The sequence below is a fragment of the Papilio machaon genome, chromosome 15, assembly GCF_912999745.1.
Source record: "Papilio machaon chromosome 15, ilPapMach1.1, whole genome shotgun sequence".
Classification (NCBI taxonomy): Eukaryota; Metazoa; Arthropoda; class Insecta; order Lepidoptera; family Papilionidae; genus Papilio; species Papilio machaon.
This window is the reverse complement of record NC_060000.1, coordinates 2,310,402-2,330,529: the sequence shown is the minus strand read 5'-3', so window position 1 is coordinate 2,330,529 and position 20,128 is coordinate 2,310,402. Positions and strand designations below refer to the sequence as shown.

At 36.7% G+C, this 20,128-nt stretch overlaps 3 protein-coding genes across 6 annotated transcripts in view; 2 read left to right on the top strand and 1 right to left on the bottom strand.

The window, feature by feature from the left end:
- Positions 1–5,230, top strand: part of LOC106721062 (neurofilament medium polypeptide) — a 43,073-nt gene extending 37,843 nt beyond the window's left edge. For all 3 annotated transcript variants that reach the window (XM_045681266.1, XM_014515930.2, XM_014515931.2), the window contains exons 3-8: positions 948–1,010; positions 1,182–1,379; positions 2,191–2,317; positions 2,661–2,842; positions 3,175–3,326; positions 4,575–5,230. In XM_045681266.1, the coding sequence (XP_045537222.1) occupies positions 948–1,010; positions 1,182–1,379; positions 2,191–2,317; positions 2,661–2,842; positions 3,175–3,326; positions 4,575–5,043 (1,191 nt within the window). In that variant the 3' untranslated portion in view covers positions 5,044–5,230. The remainder of the gene's footprint in view (positions 1–947; positions 1,011–1,181; positions 1,380–2,190; positions 2,318–2,660; positions 2,843–3,174; positions 3,327–4,574) is intronic.
- A 1,195-nt stretch (positions 5,231–6,425) lies between these two features.
- LOC106721019 (NADH dehydrogenase [ubiquinone] 1 beta subcomplex subunit 5, mitochondrial) lies at positions 6,426–7,800 on the bottom strand. Its single transcript, XM_014515850.2, has 3 exons — positions 7,592–7,800; positions 7,260–7,470; positions 6,426–6,786 (listed from the first exon to the last, which is right to left on the bottom strand). Exons 1-3 carry the CDS (start codon positions 7,741–7,743, stop codon positions 6,580–6,582), a joined length of 570 nt encoding a protein of 189 aa, XP_014371336.1. The 5' UTR covers positions 7,744–7,800; the 3' UTR covers positions 6,426–6,579.
- Positions 7,801–8,529: 729 nt separating this feature from the next.
- LOC106721021 (brefeldin A-inhibited guanine nucleotide-exchange protein 3) lies at positions 8,530–20,037 on the top strand. Of its 2 annotated transcripts, none has more exons than XM_045681221.1 (24): positions 8,530–8,794; positions 9,941–10,071; positions 10,458–10,577; positions 10,724–10,901; positions 11,153–11,282; positions 11,499–11,678; positions 11,852–11,950; positions 12,032–12,259; positions 12,849–13,085; positions 13,173–13,225; positions 13,358–13,520; positions 13,616–13,730; positions 13,972–14,139; positions 14,282–14,453; positions 14,573–14,696; positions 14,919–15,096; positions 15,207–15,348; positions 15,435–15,645; positions 15,833–15,926; positions 16,108–16,260; positions 16,346–16,552; positions 16,739–16,912; positions 16,992–19,640; positions 19,781–20,037. In XM_045681221.1, the coding sequence occupies exons 1-24, from the start codon at positions 8,710–8,712 to the stop codon at positions 19,991–19,993; spliced, it is 6,204 nt and encodes a 2,067-aa protein (XP_045537177.1). In that variant the 5' UTR covers positions 8,530–8,709; the 3' UTR covers positions 19,994–20,037. The 2 variants fall into 2 exon arrangements, with proteins under 2 accessions (XP_045537177.1, XP_045537176.1); XM_045681220.1 differs by having other exon boundaries at positions 9,938–10,071.
- The last annotated feature ends 91 nt before the right edge of the window (positions 20,038–20,128 follow it).

Genomic DNA, 20,128 nt, shown 5'->3' with positions numbered 1-20,128 from the left:
ATAACCGATAATAAATACTCATGGAAATGTATTGTGGTAACCTTCAATTGAGTTTGATAAATCGATTGTCCAACTTCCGAGCTGTTTTTTTTAAGGATGTATTGTTTTTTCGGAATTGCTATATGAAATACGTTTTTATTCGACCGACCTGTCCTTTTTCGGCCAAATCTTTTGGTAACAAATTGCCCTGTTTTGTTAAATTTTTAACATTATAATATTTAATATTAATATTCAAGAATAATATAGTACAGGTTAAAGATTATTTATGATGTTAAAATGTTTAGTGTAAACGCTCCTTAATGCAAACCTTGATAGATTTGACGTTGACGTGGTAACGGGCCGGTTAAATTTAATTAGAAGCTGGTTAGGGACGTTGTGCCGCTTTCTTATTAGATCCAGCCTCTAATCAACCGGGTGACGGTTATTGGAGGTTCCCCAGATATTAAATAAGTATACATAACCGGCAATGAAATTTATCCTCTATTAAATTAAAACTAAGTTACATTTAATTTCATACTTAAAGGAATTAGAAGATTGCTTTTGTTTCTTTTATTCTCCAATATTCGTTGACAAGAATCCGGTATTTATTTTTGTCTACCATGAAATGAAACATTTGAATGATTTATAAAAATGTAATTGAAATGTCATTAATGTCACGACATAATCAATAATAAAGGTTAGATATTCATTGTACCTTTTATCTTTATTTTAACATATCTTTTTAACTAAAGAGTCAATAACAGTAGGTGCCCAAGTTTAAAAAGGAAAGATCAATGCAAACTCCTAAGATCAATGTAAAACAAAAACTTAAATTTATTATTGCTTATACGGTTAGTACAGTAAAACGGTATTTGTTGCAGAAGAATGATGTAACTATAGTTTATTACTACAAGAGACCCCTAGTTATAATAGTTAGAGACTAATAGTTTTATTTTCTTTATTTCCAGGACAAATTGCTCAATAAGCTAGAGGAAAATGAGCCCGAGTTAGCTTCATCTCCCGAAGAAGAAGTAAGTGTATTATTTTTTTATTTATCTTTTAAAAAGATTTATTCAATTGAAACGTTTTGCATTTATGTTTATCACAACAAGGCCCAATGATCATGGGAAATTAACTCTAGAACTGTTCAATTGATGAACATAGTTTTTAGCCTTTTTTAATTTTTATGGTTTGTATTACAGTGCGTGATATGCGTGAACGCAAAAGCGACGATGCAGACATCGCCGTGCGGCCACCGCGTGGTCTGCCGGCGGTGCTTCGTAAAGACCATCCAGATGGCAGTCAGCCAGCGCCTGCTGCCGCTGCGCTGCGTCATTTGTCGTGCCAAGATCCTGCGTCTGCGCCAGGCGCCACGACTAGTCACTAGCAAGAGTTGGCAAGTGAGTACCACGTGTAATACGAATAAAAACAATTGACTATGCTTTAGCTGTTACTATTTTCAAGTTGCTGATGTTTAGCCAGTCTATAGTGTTGGGAACGAGCACAGGAGAATGACGAGGAAGTGGGAAATTTCAGGCACTTAACTCACTATTTTTTTTGTACAATGTTATGGCATAACTCTACCATACTATCGTCTATTTATACAAGCAAAAAATTTAAACGCTTACTATGACAAAAAAGCGGTACAAACTGAATGTAGTCATCTCGTCTCTGGGCTAAGAGACCAAATAGGTCTGGGTTAAGAAATATATAAAAAAGAAATAAATTAATTTAGGTAGTTATTTCGGTTAATGAAATATTTTACAGATCACGTTTCCGAAATAAGTATGTCACGGACAAATAAATGTAAGACCTTGTGCGAAACTGAAAACTAAGCATTGACTTTAGAGTATTTCTCCCGGCGCGCGTAGAATTATGTAACATCACTCATTATATTTCTTAAAATTAAAATAATAAATAATGTATGAACTATTCAAATGCAAATAACATTTAGTAATAACATTTTTAATTTCAGTTAGATGTTCAATATGCCTATTACCGAACTTCATACATATTATGTATCATTGATGTTGAAGATACGGTTCAAATGTTTTATTTGTGCAGATCACATAATGTATTATCAATAACACTCAATTTCATTATGTTGGAATTGGATAGAATGTACACATTATCAACAATGATCATAATTAAGTGGCAAACATATTATGTTCAAAACTCAGTCACACATTAATATATTAATAAAATGTGCAGGTGTCGAGCTCCAGTGGCAAGTCGTGGGGCGTGCCAGGCTCTGTTTCGAGCTACTCTGTGGGCGCACGCTCCGTACCCGCCTCCGCCTCGCTCTACTCCGTCACCAGTGGAGAATCTTCCCTTTCAGGTTAATTTGTTCATCCCTAGAAGTGCTTTGTAGCACGCGCTTTGGAAATGCGCCTGGTGTGTGTGTGTTAAGCGTAAGATGTGCAAGTGAAATTTGCCGTACCTAAAGATTATAATATTCGTTCAAATAGATGGCGCTAGTTGTCTTATCAACCGTGATGTATGGTATCTTGAATAAGCCAACTTTTTAAACTTTTACTAGCAGTAGGAGAAACGAATCGTTTCTGTATCTACTGTTGATAAAGGAAAAATATAACAAATCAAAGTACAGATTAGCTCTTGTAATAAAACTGCTGTTAATTCCTATTATCTTCTTATGTCTTAATTGTCATTTCTATATACAGGAGTATCATCAGTGTCATCAAACAGTGGTGGCAATGTGAGCGGGTGCAGTACAAAACTATGCGGGGGCTCCAAGTGTGGCGGAGCGTGCCTCGGCGCTATTCCGCGCCCGCCCGCCGCCACGCACAAGCCGCGACAACCAGCTTCTAATACGCTGCGCCGCTCGCAGCAACAAAGCATGAAGGTGAGGACTCGAGCTCGTGTACACGCGATACCAGTAAGTTTATAGTAAAACCGTCATCGGCAAGTTAGTAAGTTGTAAATTCTCATGCTTTCACATAAATGGAAGACTCCATGTCACAACACATCACAGGGTTAAGTGTAGAGTAGACCATTGAATTCTAAAGCGCTCTAAGCAGTGAATGAATGAAGGCTTCCTTTCCAGTACACAAGTTGTAGACGAAATGCAGCAGCAACACGATTATCGAAAATTAGTAAAATTTTGAGAGGAGTCTACCAGAAAAAGTTTCTCTGACTGAGACAATCTGGATTTTTACATATTATTTTTGTTTTCAGGCCCGACTGCAAGAATATCAGATGCACAGCTACACGGGCGGACCGGCGGGCGAGCCTTCCGGCCGACTGCCACCAATAAGGGAGTTCCAGAGGGACTTCCGCGAGGGACGACGCGAGAGCGCCGTAGCCTCGTGTGCCTCTACTAGGATAAGGTTTGTTATCTGCAATTTATTTATATCGTAATCCTGGAAGTATACCAATATCGTTAGACGTTAAAATTTCACTGTAGAAAGTAGACCACAAAGATTGGTCTCTATCCAGGTCTTTGTTGTGGGAAACGAGTAGGTTTATCGATCGGCTATTACTTTTACGAGCAATAATTAAAGACTTAAGTAATATTCGAAAACTATAGTCCGGTCGCGGAGCAGGAAGAATTTCGTACATTGAACTCGCATTACCTGTCTCTGTCGCTCCCGCGTAAATACAATGAGTCTCGCTCGCACAGAAACAAAGGCCGCCGTCCTCAGGGATTCTAAACCTTTAGTTTGTTTGTTTGCATAATAAAAATTTTATGGGCTCCGTTAGAAGGATTACCGAAAAGGTTAATTATTGGTTAGTTCGAAATGAACAATCGAAACGAATATTTGAAAGACGGAAGTGCAGGCATTCATCTATTTTATTGCCGGCTTTCCGATAATTAATTTTTGGTTTTAAAATATTATGCAAATGAATTCTTCACTTCTCGAAATTGAACAATAGAGCAAAGTAACAGTTACTCCGAAACAGAGGAATCAGATTCTGTTTTTTGATTTTTTATTATTAGATACTTGTCTGGATTTTTATTTTTACTTGTATTATTAAATCTAAATAAATGATTTATATAGTAATAACTATATTTTATAAGTTGGTAAATTTTCTTTCACTTTCAAATAATTCATGTAAACCGCACTTAATACAAAAACGTTTGGAACCTCTGTCAGTAGATAAAGAGGTCATTGTACGAAATTCTTCCTGCTCCGCGACCGGACTATATAGACTCTTGGATTTATTTCCTTTCTCTTGCGGTTAGAAGTACCAGAAGTTATTTAAAATTTTTGGCGAGAAACTTGAAGTTCACAAGTTTCACGTTTTTCGCAGTCTGTCACTGGAGCGCGGTTCACGTTAATGTACGTATTTGGTTTGCTCTAGTGAACAGAGGTAAATACGATAGGCCTTTAAAATAGTTGGTTCATTGTTTGTACTCGTAGTTTTAGATTTATCGATAGTACTGAGTGACCCAACTCCCGCTGTATTTAAATAAGCTCCAAATATTCCAACAAAATATATTATGCATGGTATTTTAACTGTGTAAATAAATTTAAAATATATAACATTATTAGATGAACAATTCATTGAATTATAATAAGTCAGTCAATCAACGTGTATAAGTGAAATTAATATTGTGCTCGTTTTTTTTGCAGATGTGCCCAGAAAATAGTTACGCAATTAGAAACCTCTCCACAGAAAGACAACCAACACTTCTTCCGACCCCTTAAGCCTTCGAATAAAGACGACACCCCTAGATCTAGAGACCAAAGCAAAGAGACTGATAAGAAAAAAGATAACCCCAAAGCTAAACCAAAAAAGGAAGAAAAGAAAAAGAAAGAAGAAGAAAATACGAAATCCGGAGATAAAAGCAAGAAAGACGAAAGCAGTGATAACAAGAAGAATGAAATAGCGGAGAGAAAGAAGGAAGAGAAATTACGGCTTAAAGCTGAGAAGGAAGCGAAAAAAGAAGCTAAACTTCAGGCTAAAGAAGAAGAAAGACAAGCGAAGCTTCTAGCTAAGGAAGAAGAACGGCAAGCTAAATTATTAGCAAAAGAAGAGAAGAAGAAGGCAAAGAAAGAAGCTAAGTTAGCAGCACAAGCAGAAAAAGAGAAGGCAAAATGAAAATGTTGTTTTAATATTTACAGTAGAAAAAACGTAGCCGTCTTTAGGTTTTAGATTTGAAATCGTTAATAAAGAATCGTGAAAATAGATTACTTCTAAGACTTTTCGAATGGCCATAAAATTTAAATTTCAATTAAGTACAAAGGATTTTGTTAGCAGTATTACAAAATTTCTTTTTAAATATTAAACAGGATATTACTGAATACAAATAAAGAAGATTAAGATACAATTTTTTGTTATAAATTTAGCTGGTTCACCATATTTTCTTCTTGGTTTATATATTTAAAGCGTTGTATATAGTTTTAATTATGAAGTTAATATGAAAAGCAATTTAAATACATGTAGTTGTCATAGTTGGAAACATACAAACTGCGAAGACTGAATGAACGGGATATTGAAATCATATCGTTATGTAATTTACTTATGTAACAATATTGTTAAGAGCTTTATTTATTGCTGTATTTGTCGTATATTATTTATTTTTCTGAATACTTCTCGATTAAAGTTGCTGCCAGATTTTAGAAACGGACTGGTTAAAAATAACGTTATGAAATTTTATAAAGAAGTAAATTATAGTTTTCCATTTTGCTTTATAAGTCTACAACCAAGCAATGATTTGAGATTTTATATTAAATTATTATTTTATATTAAAATACAGATTTGATTCACACGCATTAATTTAAGTAATAGTGCATGCTGTAACTTTTCCTCTTAAAATATATTAAGTTAGCTGCTCATAACTCTGAATAAAACATTCTAATTTATAATAATTTAATTGAATCTAAACCTACGATTCCCAAAGTGGTCTCCCTAAGGTCCACGGGATATCAGTGGGTGGTACGATGGCAGGATAAAATTAAGGGACAAAAGCTGAAGTAAGGGGTTCACCGAAACCATTAAAATTTTGTAAGGAGTCTAAGAGAAAAAAAAATGGGAACCGCTGATCTAAGCCAATTATCAGTACACATGTAACAAATTTTACTGACATTATTGATATAAAAAGTTGGAACGTAGAATCATATCAATTCACATTACTACTAAATAAGTGTTGACATTTTATAAGGTTTCCAAAAGTCGGAAATAATTGTCAATCGTTAGAATTTCCAGTAAATTAAATAACAATGTTACCATAATCTGTGTTTTACTTACCCACTGTGTTACCCTTTCTATAAAAAAATACTGTACTTTCTGGTAATAATTACCTATACAAAAATTACTGATTTTAATATTACCTGAAAGTTGCTTTCATGCCATTAAAAAATTAAAATAAAAACAAAACAGTCCCATTCAGGCATCAGACACATTTAGTTTTATATCTTCAAAACTTAGTGCTTATTGTATTTTTAATAACTTGAAGAAATGATAAAAAGATAACATAATCATTTATTTTTGGTTTTATATTCACAACAAACATGAACTAAGGTATTCAGAATAAATATAATTAAACAATAAAACTTTTATTTATCTACAAGAGCACATTGCAGGATACACTTGATCACTAAATACATCTACACCGGGTTCAAGCTCCAAGTTGTTTTAATCTTTAACATCATCACCAAGACGGTTGTAGATTTCGTCACCAACTTGTTTGTTTATACGTAGGTATTTGTTGACCATCGGTCTATAGTAATATGCTTGATAGTCTTGGCGTTCAGACATTTTCTTAACTATTTCCTTCTCCAAAGCACGGAGTTTCATTTTTTGATGCTCTTCATCAATGAAGTGCATGAATTTTTCATAATCCTGTAAATGGTAAACATCGTTTTGATTAATAAGAATATAAATGATTTTAATTATGAACTTATTATGGAAATTGAAATATAAATAATTTCTATTATTAACAGTTTTATTTTTAAAATAATAAGTACATAATATGTATTTTACAAGTAGATTAAAATTTCATATTCTAATTATCTTGGCAATGGTGAATTTCCTGTGAACGAAAGTGGTAATGAAGTACAGGATTGCCCTCTTTTCATCCTTAACCCCCTTTCTACTCAGAAACAGCCCATTACTTCTAAATTTTAACCTACATTCTTGTCTGTTGTTTTAATTTTGGAACTCGAAAGACAAAAATCTCACAATTCCTAGAACTATTTTCAATTAGACAGTTAATAAACAGAAGATAAATTGACTGACATTGACTGGACTATGTTCTTACATATTTCAGAAAATGAAACTTAATCTGAATTACTCTTTAATATCCAAAAATTTACCTGCTGTGGATCATTGTGGATATAGCGAGCAATAAACCTCGTTATTGGGTGACGATGATACTCCCAATATTTTGGAGTGTAATCCTTAGGAATTGGTTCCAGTTGAGCGGGACCAATAAAAACATTGGTGTAAAAAATTATTGCAGTCACGGGAATCAAGCCGACCATTGCATAGTAATGGAACATGTCCTTGAATTTGTGCCATTGCCATCTGTAAAAGTATTTTAAAGTCGAAAGAGACAGGTGTGTTACCAAATTAAAACGTGAAATAATACTCCTTTAATAAAAATTGGTTAGGTAATCATTGCGTCTAAAGGTCTGGAATGACATACCTCGATGGTTGTAGTGCCATAACCTTATGGCCATGATCACCGTTAAATATTTTGCTGGTAGAAAAATTCACATTTTGTCCTTTAAAAGGTATTAACTTGTTTTTAAATAAATTGATGCCAAAAGATCGACCTAATCCACTCCAAGAAACCATTTTTCTATTATGGTTGAATGGGTGACAAATGACAAATGGTTGATGTTGAAGTTGATGGTTATGTCAGTTGAAAAGTCTTTTTGACCAAAGACTATAAATCGACTTAAGTATATCTGGTATCGATTAATTAAACATCGATTTTATTAGCATTTATCATTGAAAAATCTGAATAAATCTTTACAGATAGATCATTACTTGGTAAGGTAACGTTTTTCTACTGAAAGTAATTGTTATATTTATACCTACAAAAATTTAATGGAAGAAATATTTATTTACAAAGTAAAAACGATTTGTAAATGCACGTTAGCCTCCAGAACAAGTAGGGAACGAATTTCAACTTTATTTTATCAACATTTCAATGACAAATCAAAAATGTCAAAGAAATAGCAAGAAACAACTATTAAAATAGCAATTAAATTAAAGTATATTGATAATGCGATACAAAAATTAAAAATCGAAAACATGGTATCGCAAAAAAAAATTATGGACACTAAAAGTTGATAAAATGATTCCATATGCTAGTAAAATTACACAATATAAATTCCACTGTAGTTATCTTCTTTAAAGTAGTTATAAAAATCATGTACAGTTCATATATTTTAATAGGCATTTTATTAATTTTATCCTGCGTATAAATCAATGTAGAAGTTGTTTTAGTAAACTATATAGCTTCGACATTATTATTTACTACCTGTTGATTCTAAAAAAACTCGTAAAGAATTGTAGAATAAGAGTATTGATTTTCTCACTGAGCATGCTCAGTGCTTACAGCTGCGTACTGTATAAGCTAACTACTGATAAGTGTTTCAAACACCCACTCGAATAGAAGCGTCGACTGATATATTCCACGAAATTACTGATTTACTGTAAAAAAATATTTTTAGGTTTTAAACAGTTTTATTATTACTCAAATTTGTTTCCGATAGACTAACGCGCCATTCAATATGTTTTGTTTGTGCGATTGATATGGAGGAACTGTTACAAGAAATATTCAAAGAAGCTACTGGACCAAAGTTAATAGCACTCAAGAAGTCATGTCAGGAAGCACTGGGTATGTACTTAATTATTGATAGAACATAGATGTAATAAAAGATTAAAAGTAAAACATTAAATGAATGGAAAAATTAAAAATTTATGAGTGATTAATTATATACGCCTACACAAGAGCAAAGGATTTGATGATAAAAATGTAAACTTTTCTTAAGCATTTATTGAATACTTGTAATGAAAAAAGAAACCGCCCATAAATCGATGATTAGTTTTTACCAAATTATAATGTTTGATATTACGATTTACCTAAAATTATCTAATATTCCTGATCGTTATATGCCCAGCATCGTCTTCTATATGTATTTATGTGTAACTGAAATACAATATTACATATTGATCGAAAAGAGTATATTCTCTTGGGCAACCATAAGGACCGTCATACACGGGCTTCTCCAAGCAATCGGTTTCGAGATACGCTACTTTCCTAACAAATTTTGCACCGTTACATGTCGCTGCAGCTACGCCCTAATAAAATAAATACATATTAATTTTGCATTAATGTCAAGAAGAAAAATAGGCATACCTGCAAATAAGTAAAAAACAAAAAAAGTATCTAAATAAAATGAGCAGACTGCAACACACATCTGCATTGTTTCGCGGCGTCACCTTGACATTATCGATATTTTATCTAGGAATCCTTCACTTCGGAGCTTTTCTTACTTTCTTATTTTACTTTTGACTACTTTTCATTATAACTAGTGGGACAAATGGTTAAAATCCAACCTATATTTTACCTTTATTTTGATGTTGTTATTTAATTAAAAAAAAAAACAGAATATTGCCTAAAGCTTTTCGCTCATATCTTATTAAGTTCGTTATATTTTTTGTTACTCGATATGCGTAAAATAATTTCAATAATAGCTGACATTTTTCGAAGTTTTGTTATTATCAAAACACACTATACATACATTATCAAAGCTACTGATGTTCCTAAAGGTATTTTCTTAGGAAGAATAGATGTAAAGACGATTCCGAGTTGACAAGATTTGTCACGTGAAAGACGCACAAAATACATTTTCATTTGATGTGTCGAATATTACTTATATACTCACGTAAGATACGCACTAGTCCTGAAGTTGCACAGCGAGCTAAATTATAACGTCTATTACTTTATGCATATATTTAGTTCAATATTTGTTGTCAGAAGTACTTTGTATCCAAGAAAGCAATGGGCGGAGGGCGTCGCACGAGCTGCGGCGCGCTTGCCTCCTGCCGCTGCGGCTGGCGCTCGAGACCAAGCGCCCCCGCCTCGTCGCCTACGCGCTCCAGGGCTTTCATGTAACTACGCATCACCTTAAATATACTACACAGTCCCTTAGCGTGTACTTAAACTAAATATTCTCATAACTAGCAATTACGTGTTAAAATGTTGAAGAAGTTTCGATAAGAAAAATCTGACAGTAAAACTTGTTTTTATAGTAATGTTTTTGCAGTTGAAACTTACTGACGTTATGAAACTTACTGCGTTATGACATCTTTTGTACTTTATACAAGTGAATTGTCATGACGTCATTAGTTTGCTCTCCTTTCAGGAGCTTTTCAACTACGTCATAGCGAATTTAGATTGTATGACGCATCACTTTCCCTTTTGTAAGTGCTTTCTTTTGTAGTAAATGTTTCAAAATACTAAAAAAAAATATGTAGTGAGTAAACTTTTTTTAAAGAAAATACTTCGTGACGATCGGTTCCACCGAGGAATCGAACCCGAAGACGACTCACTATGGATGCCCTCGCAGCTTCTGTGTGCCACCTCTTCGGTTATGTACCACGTACCAGATACTCAGGTAACCGTAACTTTTATTTCACGCCTGTCTATATGTGATCTTGGTGTTTCACTGAAAGAGAGAAACTGCAACTAATGCTGCAGATGCCTCTAGTACTGTCGAAATAGAGCCACTATCGAGCATTTGTCTTTCTTTGGTGCATTCAGGTGCAGATATTCCGCATGTATCTGTCGCTGGCGCTGTCACCGCGGCGCACGCTCAACGGGCGGCTATGCGTTTGGGCGTGCGGCCGGTGCGGCGAGGCGGCTGGCGCGGCGCCTCAGGTCGCCGCAGCAGCAAGAGCGGCCGCAGCACAGGCCCTGCGCGCATACTGCATGCAACTCGGTGAAACTAAATTAGCTTTTATCATCTCTTCTGTGTTCCAATACAAACCCAGAGAACCATAGACAAACAGAATAGTTTTTGCTGAAATCTCAAATATTCAAAATTATATCCCCCTTTATCTTAAAATTTATAGAAAATAACAGAAGAACTGAACTATCGTTTTGGCCGCCATGTAACATGGAAAACACAGTATAGTTGTATAGATTATACTATACACAGAATTTCTCATAGTTATACTTTATTGAAAACAGACGAAGAATGTCAAGAATTGCTCTCCGAAGGTTCTCCAGTTGGCAGGAATCATATCGTGGCAGTGGGGTGCTACAGTGAAGTCATTCCTGTCATACAATATCTGTGTAGCCGTTTATCAGAGACACAAATGTAAGTTATTCAAGTATTTTTCATAAATCACATTAAGTTGGAACAGTTCTTCTCACACTTGTGGATGTTAAATGGTCGCCAATCGTAGTATATATTTAGTAAGGAAAATCTACAATAAGAGACTGCTTGACTTAGCACTGAATGACCGACTGTGGTAACATATTATCTGAATTCCATACTAAAAACAGAGATAACTACACAAATCGGTTTTTCTAGGAATCCGAAGCAGAATCCATTAGCGCTTTTCTTCCTTGACTGCCTGTTGACGCTGATGTCATGCTTGTCGGAGCGGGTCAGTGGAAACTCGCACTTCACCGCCTTCCTCTGGCAGAAGTTCTGTCCCTCGCTCATCTCATTCCTCGGTACGCCAAAGGTCGACAAAAACATTAAGGCTAGGTAAGTTAAAAAAGTTAACCATTTCATCTGTGGATTTATTAGCAAAATTTCGAAAAACACAAATTGCTATTCAAATTTGAACGGAAATTTGTATACAGATATTTATTTTACTTTCAATGGTTATTGGTCTATTTCATTTTTAATTGCTAATTAAAAATTAAAATATATATCAGGGAGCACGAAGGCCACTTAGTGGATGATTCAGGAAGGGGGTCCGGCGCCCTGGTCTGCGCACCTAGCTTCAACAGCAAACAAGCTAAAGCTATTTACAGGTAAAACATTTTTATCCAACAAATTCTCTTTAATGTTTCACAGCCTTCTATTCAATATATCTACATCATACATCGTTACAGCATAGCGAACCAGTTAGTTCGTTTAGTGGGATCGATCTCAAACTTGCGACCGGTACTGGAGGCGCTCTACCATCGCATGTTACTGTACCCTCCGGTACCACACCGCGTGGAACCGCTCCGGAGCGCGAGAGAACTGCTGCAGAACCCCAAACGCCTCGCTCAGCTAATACTCATGAGGAAACCTGATCATCCGGAACGTCATAGCGATGATATGGCTATTGTACGATTGTAAGTTGATTTTTAAATATATCAGAAAGAACGTTCTAATGAAACATGTTTCGTGTTACGAGTTCTCTAGGGCCTCTCTACTATTGAAGTTTGGTCATCAGTTCAACGAAATTTTACCGATCTTTTGGCAAGCGAAATAAGTCTTGGTACGAGTGCTTAACTAAAATCTTTTAGAAACCTATTTCTTGAATCCTTTCTTACATCAAACCGTGTTTGTTTTTAATTTAATCTATTTGGAAACATAGTTTAATTAAAGGTATAGCAATATTTGCAACTAATTTTTCAAAAGAAAAAGTTAGTATATTTCTTTCTTTTTGTGTAACTGTTGCGGCAATACCGTCACTGAGGTTACATGGCCAGTGCGCGCCGCGCGTCATAGTTCACCTTTTTCTTTATTTTTTACATTTTCATTCTTCTTGCGAATCTTACGAAATGTAACATCTTAATAGGTCTTTTGTTTTTTATATAAATTCATAAAGTTACTATTCAGATAAGATAATATTAGTACTTCGCCACCGCCATTAGCAATCGAAGTATTCGCACAATACAACTAGCAGCTACTTAAGTTTCTTTTATTATTCTTTTGTAGGATAATGGATGGCATAGAAGATTGCGGTCGCAGTGGTAACCCAGAAGTGGTGGCGGCCGCTGTAGAATGCGTCGTCTCATTGCTAGATGCTCTCGAGAAACTTTGCTCCGTCGCCAACGAGTATATATCTTCAGATGTGGCGACGCTTTTATTGGAGCAGTGGCCCAAACTACAAGACGCCGACTATACTGGGCCTTTGACCTATCAGACTTTAGCGAGATTGCCCAGTCCGTATCGGTAAGCAAAACCTACATCCCGTATCCCAAACAAAATCATTTAATTATGAGCGACAAATAAATAAAATGTTCGTATTTCTTGTTTCAGAGATGTCGTTGCAGTATTGCAAAGCAATGAAGAAAAGCAGCACGATTCTTCAGGTGATACTATTTGATTTTGTTTTATTATCGCTGTGGTCAAGACAAAACGGGAAATAAACTTAACTTTTTCTTTGGTTATTGACTATTATCAATAGTGGAAATCGAAATATAGCAATGTATCTGCGTCTTCAGATACATCTGGTCCAGAAAATATAAGTTCAGACGAGGGTGAGGCGGACTCGGACGCTGACAACGTGTTCCTACCGACACGCGCCAGCCGACCCTCGCCCAACAAAGCCAACGATCCCTTCACTGACAAGGGTAAAGCAGTGCCTAAGACATTGAATCTCGGCAGGTGGGAAGCAAAAAAAATTCAATATTGTTTGCTAATTGTTTATTCGAATCTTTTATGTGATATCTTTCATGTTCATACTCCATTGTTATTTCCAGATGCACAGTTACCGAATGTAACGTAGACCTGGAGAGACATAACGCGAGGCAGTTTGTAAAGACGTTGCAGAATTCCCTACTGCCCAAAATTATTAATCTGAGGACCTGTATAGAGGTAAGTCACTAGAGGTAGAAGTAATGCTACTTACGTTGTCGTGAATATCTAATAAAATTGAAAAAAAAATGTTAACTCAGACATCACCGATTTTTATTTTATGTGCCTAGTTACCCGCGATCCATCAACTCTTCTCCTTGGACCTTTGTAAATCTCTCTCTCCTTTGTAAATTTCTACATTCTGTCCGATAACAAGATTTAACCTTTATTTACACAGAAATGTATTAACTGTAACAATTAGGTCGACGAGGCGATGCAAGATTTTGCGTCTAAGTGCTGTGCGCATAACGCGTCGCAGCCGCCCGCCACCGCGTGCATCATGAACGCGGACGGCGTCTACCTCGCCACCTACGCCGCGCTCTTGCTCACGCTCCGACAGAAACGTATCAACTATTACAATGAACCTAACGTAAGCTGTTCTTAAATACGTTTATTTTAACGTATATCGTAGATATAAAAGGGATGTCAAGCGAGGAAAAATCTGGTATTTATAAATTAAGTCATTGAATCCATCACTAGTTTTATGCAAAAATTGTTTCCACTTCTCACAGAAAGTTCAAGTTCCTCTAACAGAGGATGAGTTCGTGGAAGAAGTTCAAGGTAGCGGCGTGCTGGTGTACTTGTCGGCAACGTGGCTTCGAGAACTTTACCAGCAAGTCCTCGCCAACGATTTACTGAAGGATGTCCCCACCACTGATCATCCTCTTATACATTTACTGTCTGGTAAGTTATCAATTGTTGTCCAACCACACATGTTCAGGTTCTAATGAAAACAATTTGTTCAAGTGTCATAGATGATATTAATCTGGCATTTCATATCCTTTTTGTGTTGTGGAGTGAAGATTTGGGCGGGCTAGAGCAGAGCCCGGTGATGTCGGACTGGCAACGGCTGAAGGAGGTGTCGCGAATGTACAGCGGCACTGACGACACGCCACAACACCAGGCCAGCTTACGCTGGGCTAGAAGGTGAGTCAAAAAATCATTACCAATTTAACAGATTATCTTTTTTGATCTTTTCTTTCTGATGATTTTTTTCAGTCGTCTGTATCACATTTTATTTTCTTTTATCAAGAATAATCAATATCGGAAGAATCTATAATTCGTGTGACCATTTTAAGATATTTATATTTAAGTACAAAAGCGTATCTTACATCAATGTGAAACTTTGATACACAATTCTTTGTACAGGATCCTAACTTGCATCTGGGACTCTATGGTGACAGTACTCAGTGTGCCACTGACGGGCTACAGGAACAGGAAGGACAAGCTGCCGGGCATTATATCCAAGAAGATCCACACCTTTGGCAAGAGGAAGAGAATCGCTTGGGAGGGACTCACTATACAGTGCCTAGAAGGACTTCACAAGGTATTTCAATTATTTTAAAAGCTATTTCTATTCATCAATCCAATCTTTTTTGTTTCACTTCTTCTTTTGTAATTTTTTACGTACTTAATCGCGCTTTAAACTTTTTTAAGGCTGCCAGGATCAGTAACACTCTGAGCTTACAAAACCGCTGCAGCAGTATCCTAGCACTGTTGGCCAACTCCGCAATATCACAACCGCCCAACGGCAAGATCTTAGCAACGCATGCTCTGTCACTTGATATATTGATCACAGGTAAATGATGTTAATAATTTTCAAACGTTTTAAGTATACGGAAAATATTGACCGGCCAAACTATCTACTATGTTTTCTCTCTCTAGGAGGTTTGGAGTTAGGTTCCAAAGCCCCGGAATGTTGGGAGCACATATTCGGCGCGTGCCACTACGTTTCTAGCCTCGAGCATACGCTGTTCGGGCAGCAAGGCAACAACGCCACGCCCATCGTGACCGTGCAGACCGGCCGCAATAAGACCGTCTCCGTGCTGCAGGCGGACGCCAAGCTCGCCCTCGACGCCAAAGACGACGAGACTTGGTATCTTCTTACATTATCAGCAAAATTAGACATTACTAACACATCTTGGGAATAGTGTTAAATAAACGAAGATTCAGTCTATAACGACACGCCAATAAGAAAATATACATAGATACAAGATATTAAATACGTACAATATAAATGTACATGTTTAGGAAGGAAGACTTATTTAATTTCTTTTTTCCAGTGTGGACGTATTCAATTTCTTGCAACCAGTGATGGAGAACAATTTTAATAGCGATATGTCTGTGGCTAAAATTGTTGAGACATGTCGACAGGAGGTGAGTCTCGTATTTACTGTTTTTTCAAAACCGGAAATAAATATGTTATGAGTAAAGCAACTTTTTATCTTTTAATTTTTATTTACTTAAAAAGACTAGTTGGGTTTAAAAATAAACGTGAAAGTCGTTAATTCTAATACTAAACAATCAAAGCACTGGTCAGCGATCTTCTTTACAACAGGGAGGTAACGTAATATCGGGTGCGGGAGCGGCGCGCGTGTGCTGCGCGCTCGCAGCGGCCGTGGACACTCTGTTCACACGCCTGGCCGCCACCACCACGCTACCGGCGCTACGTGCAGCGCTACAGCGGCTGGTGGCTCATCAACATCGACTGGTGATTATTGCACATGTCTTATAAAGCGCTGTTGTTTTCAACAGCCTAGGCGAGCGATTCTAATAATTGATTTTCTTTTTTACAGTTATTCTCGTCGTGGGAGCAGGATGTGGCCAACAACAACTCGGTGTGGTGGCGCCGGGGTGCCCGGGCGGGTGGCGCCGGTGGCGGAGCGGAGGCGGCGCGCGCGCTCTGCCGCGCCGGCGACGTGGCATTGCGCTGTCTGCGCGCCGCGCGACCCCTCGCACACCGCATGGCGATATGGACTGTCGTCGGACCACATTTCATGCAGGTAAAATTCAATCAACTATCTGCCCCGATACCGATCTACCGAGGAATGCTTTATCTGTAGAGATAGGTAGGAGGTAGCTGTAGAGATAAGTAATAATAATAATAAATCAAGAAAGAAGCAGAATTTATGACACCTCTTAGTTGAACTAAATCCTCTGACGGATTCTAAAAAGTTTGTTTTTTTCAGGCGGCCTGTCACAAAGATATTCAAATATCCAGTCTCGCTATACAATGTTTACACGACTGTGCGACGACTCTGCTCAACCAACAAGTGGAACTTCCTCATTTCCACTTTAACGAGGCTCTGCTCAAGCCTTTTGAAAATTTACTTTGCCTAGAACTGTGCGATGATGATATTCAGGTAACATTTATAACATAAATAATTTGTAATTACTTCTTTTTTCTTCCGATCTGTTCTCATGTTTGTCTTTTTTTTTCAGGAACAGATTATTTCTTGCATTTGTGAGTTCGTAGAAACGAATCGAATGGAAATTAGGTCTGGATGGCGACCTCTTTTCAACACATTACGCGCTGCAAATAATTCAAATCAATATTCTGCAATTTTGGAAATATTCAAAGTCTTCCTGAACACAGACAATACGTTAGTCTTCGCCAATGCGGCCCTGGATTGCATACTTTGCCTTTTAAGTCATATAAAAGGTTTACATTTTGAAGAAGTGCAGGCGACAGAAGTCAAATCGAAAAAAGTATCTACGCCGCCGCAGCCAAAACCAAGTTTGAGTCTTAAATTTTCAAAGAACAGTAAATTTATTCCACTCAGTGAAGAAAAATCTGAAAAAGTCATCGTGGATATGTGTCGGGAAGCACTTTTTCATTTGGAAAGCTGCGCTGATATTCTCACCATGATGTACAATATGCCAAAGTGTCCTATTTTCAATACGGGCAATAGAATCAAGGGCGATATGCCACTTTCGGTCGTCGATCCAATCATACCGAGCGGTTCACTAGATGTTACTAAATACATCACCAACGACAATTTTGAAGAAGAATTGATATCGTACAGAAAACTATCGACAAGTTTGCACCCATCGAATACCACCAATACCTGTCTGTTGAAACTAGATAAGCCCAGTAACATACTTAAAGTATGGTATGTACTTATTGAAGGCTTGATATCAGCGACAGTGGTATGCTCAAAGAAGAACCAGCCCGCGGCGATGGAGACACTCTTCAAATTGTTGAAAAACACCGCCGACGTTCCCGGCACACATTTTGGCCTGCACTGTATCAATCATTTGTTGTTGCCAACTGTACAAAACTGGCTTAGGCAAATCGCTAATGTCAACACTCATTGGGACACCATCATGCCCAATTTTAAACAGTGCTGTGGTATGACAACAGACACAATTGTTGTATTTTTACATCAATTGCAACAAATTAACATAGAGCGGTCCACTACCGATGAGAATAACGAAGTCATTGACATAGAACCAATAGAAAATGCTGAAGCTAGTTTTGCTTTGAAGCAGATAATGTTAATCTTGGTAGAGTGTATAGCGCAGCCGCAAGAGCCAATTGCTAGATTGGGAGCGTCTTGCATAAGACACATTATATTAACATCAGGTCATTTGTTGACTGACAATCAATGGGAAATCGTATGCACTAGTCTGCACAGAGCTTGTAACGTAAGCTTGAGCCCTTTGAAGCAGATAACGTATGCTTTCAAAGAAAATTCAAACAGTTTTTATGGAGACTTGGCCATGGTGAAAGTGGCAGCGAGACGCGATTGTTCGGTCAATGACAATGTAAGATTACATGCGATGGCACAACAAGTATTTCTGACTGATCAGTTGAGAGGAGATAACAATGTAAAACCCAATGCTAAAAACTCCAATCAAAATCAAATGTTGATTGATGATCGTAGTTACATTTTTCTTATTTATTTACAAGACTCTATGAACTCTTTAAACCCTGAATTGTACACGGTCAGAATTCCATACCGAGGATTAGTCGTGGGTTTGCTTGCTCATCAAATACTGATTCAAATTATAGCAACAGTCCTGATACAAGCATCATCAGACGTATTTCAAGGAATTAATAATATACTACTAGAAAGCTTAAAAACTGGTTCCAGTGTTTGCAATTATAAATTCTTCTTGAATAAAGATAATATCGACCTACTACTAAAAAGTTTAGAGATGTCTTATGTGCGAGCTATGCAATTTGATTTACGACCTGGACTAAAATTTTTGGTTCAGAAAGTATCTATTTTGGACCACGCTGCTAACCTTTACAAGCAAACGACATCTTCGTGGTTGATTAAAATAATAGCACTTACTGAAATATTCTTTAGCGGTGTCTTTACTTACAAACTGAAATCGAATGATATATCAATAATTTTGAACAATTATACATCATCTCTTAATTTGACCCTCGAATACGACAGGTTTGTAAGAAAAATATTTGATTTAAAAGCAACCTGGGAATTACTTTGTAATAATTTCATTAGACATGCAGGCAATGTGCCGGATTACGATGATATAGACAACATTAGAGACCGTTTATCCTGTAGCTCCATAGACAGCGAATCTTCATCTAATAACTACGAGCATTACTATGCCCAAGAAGCATCCGATGATCCTGAACCTTCGCTAAATAACTCGGATAATGAAAATATCAACGATGAAAATGGTGAAGAGGATACTTCTGAGAAACCGAGGCCTTTTACATTTGCGGATTTTAAAGCGAATGCTAACAAAGTCACTAATGATACGGTAACGAACAATCAAAACAACGATTTTGACAATAATCAAGAAACCATAACATCAAATGGCGACATTTCAGTAAATAATGGCAAAGTTGATAAAAATCAAATGGATAAAAACAAGCGCGAACTTATAGAGGGGATCACACATAGATCAGTCAACAATAATCCAGAAAATGGGCAGAGTCCAGAGAACAGTAAAGTTGGAAGTACATCGAGTGCTGTTAGCAATCACGCGCGGAAAGTCAATATCACTATATGTGACGGTCCTGGCTTTGAAAAGACCAAGTCTACTGAACCGATCATTCCTCCACAGCCCGTGCCTCCGGAGATCGAGCAACAGAGAACTCTAAGCATAAATAAAGTAAGCATTTGAAATTATAATAGATGTAATATTTTTTTCGTTAAACTTTTAAATATAATTTATATTATATTTATTCTTTAATTTTAGTATATAATCTATTAGTATTATTGCCTAACTGTAATGTAAATGTAATTTTGCAGGACTTGGACGTGAGACGTTCAAGCTTACAAAGCATACTAATGGCATACCTGGAACTGGTCCTGACGTTCCCACTGGAGAGGTTCCAGCTCGTGAGCCCAGTACTCAACGACGGCTTCCTACAACTCGCCAAAACCATCACCGACCCCCAACTCTTGGATAGAATTAATATATTTTTCGATAAAAAAGACATAACGGAATTTAGTTATAAGTAGTCATTAAATTGTGATCATTCACACTAATATCGTCAATATATAATCCTCTTTGTTCAGTGTTATCGTCAAATAAAACTATGCTATCAAGATTATAGTTTTAATACTCTTCATTAACTTTTAGCACATAAATATACT